The sequence below is a fragment of the Salvia splendens genome, chromosome 6 (assembly GCF_004379255.2).
Source record: "Salvia splendens isolate huo1 chromosome 6, SspV2, whole genome shotgun sequence".
Taxonomy (NCBI): Eukaryota; Viridiplantae; Streptophyta; class Magnoliopsida; order Lamiales; family Lamiaceae; genus Salvia; species Salvia splendens.
Window position 1 is genome coordinate 14,014,578 of NC_056037.1, and position 12,145 is coordinate 14,026,722.

The 12,145-nt window shown below is 37.2% G+C and overlaps 1 protein-coding gene across 1 annotated transcript; it reads left to right on the plus strand.

The window, feature by feature from the left end:
- The first annotated feature begins 7,744 nt into the window (after window positions 1-7,744).
- LOC121809402 (EIN3-binding F-box protein 1-like) lies at window positions 7,745-11,190 on the plus strand. The gene is made up of 2 exons (XM_042210002.1): window positions 7,745-8,082; window positions 8,634-11,190. The coding sequence occupies exons 1-2, from the start codon at window positions 8,058-8,060 to the stop codon at window positions 10,511-10,513; spliced, it is 1,905 nt and encodes a 634-aa protein (XP_042065936.1). The 5' UTR covers window positions 7,745-8,057; the 3' UTR covers window positions 10,514-11,190.
- The last annotated feature ends 955 nt before the right edge of the window (window positions 11,191-12,145 follow it).

The following is a 12,145-nucleotide window of genomic DNA, read 5'->3' on the forward strand; positions in this document are numbered from 1 at the left end:
ATGAGCAACAAGGAGACTCCATTTCTGATCAAGGTGGAGTAAATCCGCAGTCTGCTGATGGCAACCTAAGGAATTACCAACTTGCTAGAGACAGAGTAAGGAGAGAAAATATAAGGAAGCCAGCTCGGTATGCTGAAGCAGATGTGGTATACTATGCATTGTGTGCTGCTGAAAATCTGGAGTATGCGGATCCTCAGTCTTACAAAGAAGCAATGGTGAGCAAGGACAGAGAAAGATGGATAGAGGCTATGAATGAGGAGATGAACTCTTTACTCAAGAATAACACTTGGGTTCTTGTGGATAAAAGCAGCTTGAAGCAAGAATCTAAGGATAGAAAACTCATAAGTTGTAAGTGGATCTTCAAGAAAAAGGTGGAGACAACAGATAAAGGTAGGATCAGGTTTAAGGCTCGGTTGGTAGCTAGAGGCTTTACACAAGAAGAAGGTATTGATTTCACAGAAGTATTTGCTCCAGTGGTAAAGCACACCTCAATAAGGATTTTACTTGCTGTTGTGAACCACAGAAACTGGGAATTGCAGCAGCTTGATGTCAAGACTGCATTCCTTAATGGGGACCTTGAGGAAACCGTATTCATGAGTCAGCCTGAGGGATTTATAAAGAAGGGAGAGGAGAACAAAGTCTGCTTGTTGAAGAAGAGTTTATATGGCTTGAAACAAAGCCCAAGGCAGTGGAACAAGAAGTTCAATGAGCAGATGGTTATTCATGGTTTTCTCAGGTCTGAGTATGATGATTGTATATACATCAAGAAGGCTGGAGATACTCCTGTAGCATACCTCTTGCTCTACGTAGATGACATGTTACTAGCTGGTCCATCTGTGGCTGAAATCCAGAAGATCAAAGCTGATTTACAGAAAAGTTTTGAAATGAAAGACTTGGGTGAAGCTAGAAGGATTTTGGGGATGAATATCTTGAGAGATAGGAGCAAGAAGTTACTGTTGCTATCTCAGTCAGAGTATATTGAGAAGATCTTGAAGAAGTTTAACATGGAAAATACTAAGGCAGCCTCCACTCCTCTGTCACAAAGCTTCAAACTGTCAAAGGAGCAGTCTCCGAGAACTGAGCAAGAAGTTTTGGAGATGAAGCAAATTCCTTACTCGAATATTGTTGGAAGCGTCATGTATACCATGATTTGTACAAGGCCAGACCTTGCACATGCCATCTCAGTCACAAGTAGATACATGGCTGATCCGGGAAAGGAGCACTGGAATGCACTCAAGTGGACTCTCAGGTACTTGAAGAGTTCTAGGAGCTGTGGGATCTTGTTCAAGGGAAGTCATAAGGAGGGTGAGGAAGCTGTTCAAGGGTATTGCGACTCTGATTATGCAACTAATCTGGACAACCGCAAGTCTCAGTCTGGATATTTGTTTACTTTGTATGGTTCTGTTATAAGTTGGAAGTCCGGCTTACAAAGTGTTGTGGCTTTATCCACGACCGAAGCAGAGTACATTGCACTCACATCAGCTGTGCAAGAGAGTTTTTGGATACAAGGTGTGATCTCTGATTTTGGGATAAATCAAAGAACTATGGTAATTTTCTGTGATAGTAGTTCTGCAATTTGCTTAGCTCGGCATCAGTATTTCCATGAGCGTAGCAAACATATAGACGTTCGTCTTCACTTCATCAGAGACGAGGTTGAGAGAGGAAGAGTGAAAGTGTTGAAGATAAGCACTTTGGACTACCCGGCTGATATGCTAACAAAATGTCTTGGCAAAGACAAGTTTGAGTATTGCAAGGATCTTATAAGTTTGAGCAGTGGAGGAGCTGTGGATTCAGGTGGAGAATTGTGAAGATGGAATCCACGAGCTCGGCGCTGCATGACAAGTTCGGTATTACATATCGGTTGTTAGCCGAACTGAATCGAGTTCGGTGATTAGCCGAGCTTCATCGAGTTCGGTGATTAGCCGAGCTTAATCAAGATCGGCGAAGTAGCCGTTGTGAAGTAGCCGTTGCTCAGTCATAGCCGTTGAAGTATTAGTTAATTTTCGGTTAGAGTTAGTTTGTAACTGCAGTGTGTAGTTAGTGAGCTGTTGAGCGCGGTTTTTTTGTAGTAGTCTAGCTCAGCTACATATACTCTACTTCTACTTGAAGAGAGAGTAATCCATTGTATCAAGATCAATATTCAATAAGAGTTTTTCATTGTTTTCTCAATATCGTGTGTTACTCCATACTTATCACAAATCAAGTTCTTCATTCATTCTTGCAATTGTGGCTTGTTCATTCCTGATACGTCTTGATTTTATAACAAATATAACTTGCATTGTATAAAGTCATAGATGGATATTTGTGAGTTAAGGGCAATATTGACATCTCACTGCGTGGAAAGAAACTATTCATGTGATTATCTTATATATATATATATATATATATATATATATATATATATAGTTCCATTATTCACAAATCCACTCTTAAAGACCGAACCACCGAACCATACCAAATTAGGGTTTTTTGATCTAGTTTTTTATGGATGAGAGGCACAAATTTATAATTTATTTTCACCTTCATCACGAGCCTATTTTAATTCATCCGAAGGTAAATAAGTCATACAAACATGTTACAAAGATTTAAATTCATTCCAGTAGATTTTTACTTCATTCCAGTAGGTTTTTACTTCAGTCCAGTAGGATTATTACTTCATTCCAGTACGTAAATGCGGTTTCGCCGTCGCGTGTCGTTCTTTCTCTCTACAATATCTATCACCACCGCCACAACGCTGATATGATGTAATAAACACATGGAATGATGCAATAAATTATTGGAATGAAGTATGTGAAGTCCTACTGGAATGAAGTAAAAACCTTATCCAATGAAGTAATAACGTTTCTGAATGAAGTAATAAACGCACTTGAATAAATTACATTTTTTAATGTAAATAAAGTAAAAACTCAGGTCAATGAATTCAAATGAAACATATGTTGAATCATTTCAAAATCTACTGGAAGAAAGTAAAAACATGTTGTAGTTTCAAGGTATTACGTACGGAATGAAGTAATAAATCTATACAATGAAGTAAAATGGGCTTGTAATGAAGACCGAAAAATTTACACAGCAGCATATCTCATCAAAAAAACTAGATCTAATGGCCCAGATTTGGTCTCTAGTTCGGTCTTTAAAATTGGTTCGACGTTGATCACAACCTATATATATATATATATATTCTTGTTCGTGCAAAAGCAGCTAACACTATTTACATTTATTATTACATTTTTCTTAGATAATTAAAACAATTAAAATTTATGAATAAAAGATAAATGATTTAATTTTATTAAAATAACTAAAACTTGCACAATTAAAAAAATTATAATCTAAATTTAAAAATACATAATTAAAAAACAAATAAAAAACCATTGCATAATTCAATTAAAGTTTTGCACATAATCGACGTGGCCGAAGTGTTTCCAGATTTTCTCAACTAACTTGTACGAGTAGATCATGATGATCTCTATCGCGTATCGACTCATGACGAGTTGCGTACGCTCATAATTCTAGAGGAGCACCTTAAATGGGAGGGTCGCTTGCAATCGAGGAGCCGACCATTTCTTCGTTCTCCAATTATCAATGTTGGCCCCTTAATCTTCGATAAGCATATTGTAGATTATGATCCACGCATACATTATATTGCAAGGACGTTTTTATGCTACATACAGCTCAGACTCTTAATGATGTTCAATTGAACTTGGGGCACCCCAGATGCGTGTTTCACGTCTTTCTTTGTGGCCTCCTAGTTTTGGTGAATAGAGCTATTTTGGGGTTAGTTAGATACTGAAATTTCTTGGTGAAAGTCGGCCACCTTGGGTAAATGTTGTCTTTGAAGTAATAGCTCAGTGTAATTTATAGAGGGCGCCCGTCCTTTCAAGACATTATTGATGATGTCGGAGTGGTTCAATACTTGATGTCATTATTCGACCCGGTGACTCTGAAGAACACATATCAAATCTATAGTCGTTGGTGATGGTCAGTGTGATCCATGATCACTAGTATATGTGCCCCTCGCGGCAGATGGACAACTTCCCAATTATGATGTTGTCAAACATATCAAGGAAGTCGTGCATAATTATCGGTTGTTGGTAGAGATGTCAAATAGGTCAGATCGACCCAAGCCCGGCCCACCAATGAAACGAAGCGGGCTTGGGCTGGGCTCAATAGATTAATCGGGCTCCAATTGGGCCTTTTTACAAACCCAGGACCGGCCCGAGCCTAGGCCCACTCGAAGCCCGGCCCAGGCGCAGGACCGGCCCAAACCCCGCCCAGGCCCGACAGAATCTAACTTATGCACTTATATTTGTATATTTATTTTCTATAATTACATAGATTAGTTATTTACTTTTTTTAAAAAAAATAGTGAATTCTAGAATTGATTGTGTTATAATAATTTTGATTTGCATAAATATTACATATAATTAAATTTAACTTATTTTGATATAAAGTATGTTTTTTGTGTCTAAAATATTTTGACAATTTCCTTTTTTTATTCATTTATGAATATTTTATTTTATCTAACAATTTTTACGTGCACCATATATATGTGGACTAGTATGTATACCTCATTTCTTTCCAAATAGGTAAAACTTGTTTCTTAATATGTCTTATTTCATAGGAGCGTATATAAAAATTTTACGTGATTTTAATTCAATAGAAATTAAATATTATGACTAGTATATGGGTTAAAAAGAATGTCAAGATTTACATTAAAAACAACTGTCTGTTTCAATATTTTGACAAAATTAGAAACGAAATAAATTAATGTATTGAGATTAGTTGTTAAGGATTTATCTCTTTCAAATATAGTTCCATAAATATAGTGATTGATTAGTTATTTATATGTACAAAATATAATTACATAGATTAGTTATTTACTTTTTTTTTTCAAAAATAGTGAATCCCAGAATTGATTGTGTTATAATAATTTTGATTTACATAATTATAGAGATTAGTTGTCAATGATTTATCTCTATCAAATATCGTTCGATAAATATAGTGATTGATTAGTTATTTATACATACTATACTATATAAATCTTAGAATATTCAATCGATTCTATCTTTTTATTCATTATGAACAATGTCTAATAATGTTGTAAATAAGGGTGAACTAATTTCACTAGAATTGCCAATACATATTTAAATATGTCTCGACCAATATCAATTTAACACCCTAAAAATATATAAAAATAAATTCATTTAAGCAAGCTATAAATATTGAGTAATCAAATTCCAACAGCCACTTTTTTAGTTTAATTAATGTTTAATTAGCACAATTAAAAATTATCAACTTGGCCCAGCCCGGCCCACTTACCAACTGGGCCCGGGCTTGGGCTGGGCTCAATCTATAAACCAAAACCTAGACCTGGCCCGCCCGCCATAGATATGGGTCTGTGCCCGGCTGGGCTCAAATCTCGCCGGGCCTCACCCGGCCCGGCCCACTTGACATCTCTAGTTGTTGGCGATCTCAAGTATACGTGCCGAATGTGTCTCGAATGGCTTTTCATAAATGCTTCAGCACTCGAGCCCCGTGCTTTAGGCAACGCGTAAGTACTCGTCTAACATGTTTGAACCTCCAATGGTTGCAACGTGTAAAAGCCACTTGCATATTATTTGCAGACCTAGGCAACTGGTGTTTTCGCATTACTGTTATAAATGCTCTTTTTTGGCTACCAATGTTGTTGGCTGTGCGCAAGAATAAATAATGGCTCAATACCAAAATGGTGGCGAAACATTTTGTTTCATCTTATGTATTTTCATTTATGTTTTATTTTCAATTTTAGTTAATTTATAAAAAACAATTCTTTCATTTTTTTTGTGTTCATTACATTTTTTTAATTATTATTATTATTATATTAAATAAAAGATTGAAGAGTTTGTCAATTTACTCAACTTAATAAAATATCTTGATCTCAATGAATTTTGGTATAATTTATTGTGATGTTATTATTATTTTATTTGAATGCCAAATCAAAATTTTCATCGGTATACATTTGATGCCAGCGGGAAGAAAATTTAACTTGTGCTATCAAAACCTTAACCCACTAGCACCCACTAGCTATTAAGATGCTAGTGGGTTAAGGTTTTGATAGGCTAGAGTCAAGCGCCCAACGACGCGATTAGGTCTAGGGTGTCCCTCTTGAGTCTTGACCATGCTAGCATCTGCATACACGCGCACTAACTATATAGCCGACTTCAAATATGATCATGTGATGTACTGTCGAATGTGTAACTGTAACATATGTACCGTCGAATGTGTAACTGTAACATATGTACTGCCGAATGTGTAACGGTAACATAACTATAATGGTTATGTCATACTTATATAGGGTGGATACTCTTTTTAGCTATTTTTACGCATGAAAAGTGGAAAGTATCTCGATTATCCAAATAAATTAGTTGACAATGGTACATATTTATGTGCTTCGCACATCATTCCACTTTGGCATGCAATATGATCTTGCAACGTACTGTCCAACGTGTAACTGTAATATAACTATAATAATAATGTCACAATTATATAGGTAGCAGGATAAATACTCTTTCAAACATGATCATGTAACGTACTGTCAGATGTGTAACTGCAACATATGAACTGTCGATTGTGTAACTGTAACATAACTATAATGATTATGTCATACTTATATAGGATGAATACTCTTTTAGTTATTTTTACGTATGAAAAGTGAAAAGTATCTCGATTATCCAAATAAATCAACAATGGTTGATATTTATGTGCTTCGCACGTCATTCCACTTTGGCATGCAATATAATTTTGCAATGTTCTGCCCAACGTGTAACTGTAATATAACTAATAACTACAACTATAATAATAATGTCACAATTATATAGGTAGCAGATAATACTCTTTTAGCCCTTTTTTTTAAATATATGAAGTTTACCTATTTTAAGTATGAAAAATATCTCAATTATGTTACTTAGATTAGTTGACAATGGTCGATATTTATGTACTTCACGCGTTATTCCCTTCTAACATATAACATGATCATGTAACCTAGTGCTGAACGTGTAACTCTTACGTAACCATAATGATAACGAGTGATACTGTCATATAATACATACATAATTGGCATGAGACCGTATAATATGTGTAACTTGCTACGATAATTTTGGTCATAATATTTATAGAACTTATATTTTCATATAGATAATTAAAAATATATATTTATTTTATCAATATTAATTAAATTTTCCACTATGTAAATATATATACACAATAAAATTTGAGCATATAATGATAGTATAAGATGATAAAGTACCACGCCCAAAATATTTCACTATACATACGCACATAATGATAGTAAGATGGTAAAGTACCACATTCAAAATATTTCACTAAAATCTAAATGAAAATTTCCATAGATCTCCTTCGCCTCCTCTAGACAACACCCCATTCACTTGTGTTAGTAAAAATAGATCAATTTAAATATTTAGTGATTCACTCATTTATAACGAATTAATTATTCAGCTACATATAGTAATTTGTTGACACTCCCAACTAAAATGGGACATGATCCATTGAACAAAGACTAGTCTAATTTAGTAAAAATTCCAGAAATGCAAGGTAATAAAATTTGTTATGTTAATTGAATTTAATGGTTGCAAAAGTGCAGAGCTGTGTGAGTAAAAAATAAAGAAAAATAAGGCAAATTGTGTGACCTAAAAAACCGGTTTGCGGGCATGATTCATTGAACGAGGTTAGAACTTATAATTCATCAGCCTTGAGCTCTTTCCGGCCATAATCATGAATTAAAGACTTTTGACACCTCACCCAATTCTTCATTTATATATGTTCTCAGCACACCACTGCTCTTCAAAACCACCTCCTTTTTCTCCATCTCTTCTCTTTCTCTTGTTTTCTCTCTCCTTTTTTTTGCCCAACTACCTAGGGTTGGGTTGTTCATCAAGATTCTGGGTGATTTTTATTCTTGGAATGCAAAGATGGGCTCTAATCTTCATCTGGGTTGTGTTGATTTTGTTGCTAAGCTTTGTCTTTTTGGCTCTCCTTTGGGGATTTTCTTGTGAGAAACAGCCATGCCTGCTCTTGTCAATTACAGAGGTGAGTTGATTCATCAAGATTTGATTTTTTTAATCGCGGGACTTTTAATTTTACTGTAAATTATTTCTTGATTGCTGTGTATGAGGCCGTCAATGGATTCTTGAATTAGTTTATAGGAATCTTATCTAGGCTAGAAATGGGAATTGTCTTATTTGAATTCATGAGATTCTTTCCTAAGTAAGAAAGTGGACTGGATTTGGGATTACCAATGGTGTGCTTACCTGATTAAGTTCTTTAGTGGTGAATATGCAATCATAATCATTAGATGACATATAGCTTGCTCAACAAATCTTTAGATTTAGAATCCAGTATATGATATAGGTAGGTAATTGGGATTAAAGGCTTAATAATTTGATTGGAACTAAAGAGATCACGATATTGACCTAAGTAATTATTCCAATCATGATTTTGCTTGCCTAATTGTGTTAGGATTTTGGAAAGAAGCATTAATGTAATTGGGTTTTTGGATTGACTGATTTAGGGTAAATTATCTTCCCATTTGAGAATAATCATGATACAATATAGCTGACATTGATTTTTTGCCCTATCAGGGGATGGTGATTTGTATTCTGGGCCTTCATTATGTTCCGGAGATTCTGGCCTCTTACTCTCCGTCGGCTCCCACGTGGAGATCTATTGCCCGCCTAGGAAGCGCTCGCGGATCAGTGGCCCTTGTGTCGTCAGTGGGAACATCATCGATGACAAGAGGCCATCTATTGATGTCCTCCCAGATGAATGCCTGTTCGAGATCTTCAGGCGCTTGCCTGGTGGTCGAGAGAGGAGTTCAACAGCGAGTGTTTCAAAGCGGTGGCTCACAATCTTGAGCAGTGTTCGCAGTTCTGAGTTTTACAACAAGGAACACGTCTCTGCGGATGACGACATAGAAATGGAATGCAATGGATGCCTCACTAGGTGTGTGGAAGGTAAGAAAGCAACAGATGTGAGGCTTTCCGCCATTGCAGTTGGAACATCTAGCCGTGGGGGGCTTGGGAAGCTTTCTATCCGGGGAAGCAACTCTTTGAGGGGTGTTTCTAACTTTGGTTTGTCAGCAATTGCTCGTGGTTGCCCTTCCCTCAAGGCACTCTCGTTGTGGAACGTGCCCTCCATTGGTGATGAAGGGCTATTCGAGATTGCTAGAGAGTGCCATTCGTTGGAGAAGCTAGACCTTTGCCAATGTCCTTCAATCTCAAACAAGGGTTTGGCCGCAGTTGCAAAGAGCTGTCCGAGTTTGACTGCAGTGACTATTGAATCCTGTTCAAACATTGGCAATGATGGCCTGCAAGCACTTGCCAAATTCTGTTCGAAGTTGCAGTCAATCACTATCAAAGATTGTGCACGTGTTGGGGATCAGGGTATCGCTAGCCTCTTGTCATCGGCTTCTGCCTTGACAAAGGTGAAACTTCAGTCACTTAACATCACAGATTACTCGGTTGCTGTGATAGGACACTACGGAAAAGCAATTACGAATCTTGTTCTATGCGGGCTTCAAAACGTGAGCCAAAAGGGCTTCTGGGTGATGGGCAACGCACAAGGTCTTCAATCACTGTCGTCTTTTACCGTTAGCTCATGCAGGGGAATAACTGACTTGAGCATCGAAGCAGTGGGGAAAGGCTGCCCGAACTTGAAACACATGTGTGTCCGCAAATGTTGCTTTGTGTCCGATAACGGGCTTGTGGCTTTTGCCAAGTCGACGAGCTCTGTTGAAAGCTTGCAGTTGGAGGAGTGCAATAGGATTACACAAGTAGGGATCTTGACTGCTCTTTCCAGCATCAGTTCTAAATTGAAGTCTGTTTCTTTGGTTAAGTGCATGGGAATCAAGGATCTATCGGCTGAGTTTTCGACACTCTCCCCATGCGAGTCTCTTCGTTCTTTGTCGATACGAAGTTGTCCCGGATTCGGAAGTACTAGTTTGGCTATGGTTGGGAAGTTATGCCCCCATCTGCATAACTTGGATCTGAGTGGACTTTGCGGGATCACGGACATCGGGCTTCTCCCACTCCTCGAGTGTTGCGAGTCAGGGCTCACCAAGGTTAATCTTAGTGAGTGCTCGAATTTGAGTGACGAAGTGGTCTTGGCTTTGGCTAGGTTGCACGGTACGACACTTGAATTGGTGAATCTCGATGGGTGCCAGAAGATCACTGATGCAACGCTAGTGGCGCTGGCTGATAGCTGCCCGTTGCTCAATGATCTCGACGTGTCCAAGTGCTTGGTAACGGATGCTGGTGTCGCTGCATTGTCGCATGGGGTGCAATCCAATCTGCAAGTTCTCTCATTGTCAGGGTGCTCGATGGTGTCGAACAAGAGCGTCCCCGCTCTGGAGAGAATGGGGAAGATGCTCGTGGGCTTGAATATCCTACACTGCAATTCCATCAGCAACAGCAAGGTGGAGATGCTAACTGAGAAATTGTGGAGATGCGATATACTATCGTAAGTGTGATCGAGCAAGTTAGCATCACCCGAAAATCAGTGATTTTTTAGCGAGCGCGGGCTTGGTTGGGTTGTTTCCATGGAGACCAAGGCGAATCAGTTTTTCTCTATTTTTGCAGGCTTCTATGTATTTAACAAGCCTGTTAAAAGCACCCCTTTTTAGACCTCTCTTGTGGGAGAGTCTGCCTCTTTGACTGCCTTTGGTTTCTTGAGAATACGGTCCTACCATTCCGCGCTCGTTGTTGCCTAAGCCCCTTGCGATCGACCTTGATGTCGAGTGTTATGATGCTCCTCCTAAGCTCCCACCAGTGCTCTGCCCGGTCCATGCTGTGTCAATAAAGCATTTGCTCGTTCCGTTTTCATTTCCATGTCTCGTCTAGTCGTCGTCGTAGTCGTGTCTTGATAAAGCTGTTGCTAGCTAGTATGGATTCGTAGTGTGTGTTTGTTTGTTGAGCTTGAGTTGTGTATGGGTGGTAGTCCATGAGAGTGAGGTGTTAAGCTCTGTGATGGAGAGAGGACTTGACCATGGCAGCCTGTTGTTGCCATTACAGCCTTTATAGGCTGTTTTTTTGTGTCTTCTTCATTTTTGATAGGATTGAAAAATCCTATTTCTGCACCTTACCTCACTCACTACCTCCCTTTTATGTTCAATAAGGAAATGAAATTGTGTTTTGTGTCTTACTACTACTAGTGTTGCTCTTGTTTCTATTTCATCTTTTGATTCTATTATTCTAGTCTTTTTTTGGTATACATAACATGATGCTATCTGAAGTGGAAAACATAATTTGATGAGGGATTTGGAATGATTGAAAAATACTACTATTAAATAGTGGATAATGAAAATGTGATAATGTTGGGTTAGGAGTAAGCACTGAAACCCCAGAGTCAGAAGGTTGTGTGAATGAAGTCATATTCATACATACACCTAATAGTATATATTATTATGATTCAATGAACTAGCTTTGCTAGGCCCATCTCTAACCCTCATCTTTTCTATTTTTAGAGATGATTTATTTCTCTGGATGGGTTTCTAGATTCACTGCCATACTCTCATGCAAAAGTTCATTTATTATACAAATCTTCAATATTTTTATTTTGTATAGTGTTGGTTATGTATTGTGCTGTTAATTAGGCTATCATTAGCTTAATACGGAGAGTTAATTGCAATTTGCATTATTGGCTTCAATTTATTTACCAATATACTCCTATTAAATTTTTTGATTAACTTTTGAGCATTAATATGAACACATTAAAAATCTGTGTTGGATTGTTTATTAGGAACTCCTTTCCACCTGAAAATTTACAAGAACTAATATCTCTATTGTTTTCCAACACTGAACCCCAGTACATAATTTATGTAAACTCAAATTATTTTTTCATATACATAAACTATTAGATAAAAAAAAATTAAGCTTTGAGCTATATAATGACGTTTTTCTACAAAAAAATTGCTCTTTCTCATAATTTACTGTGGTTCGATATTTAGCTCGTCAGATTTGTCATGAACAGGCGAATTAGAAGTTGGTTTATTAGTTTTTCATTCAAATAATATTGCGTATTTTAAAATAATTCTTTTTGTTCTTTTCTGCCTTTCACTATACGTGTGTTTTTTATTTGTTCTTTTTTTCTTTTTTCA

Bases quoted from the DNA above. Each gene is read 5' to 3' on its own strand.
- LOC121809402 (XM_042210002.1), top strand. From the start codon at position 8,058: ATGCCTGCTCTTGTCAATTACAGAG. The intron at 8,083-8,633 runs GTGAGTTGATTC...TTGCCCTATCAG, and splicing joins TGCTCTTGTCAATTACAGAG to GGGATGGTGATTTGTATTCT.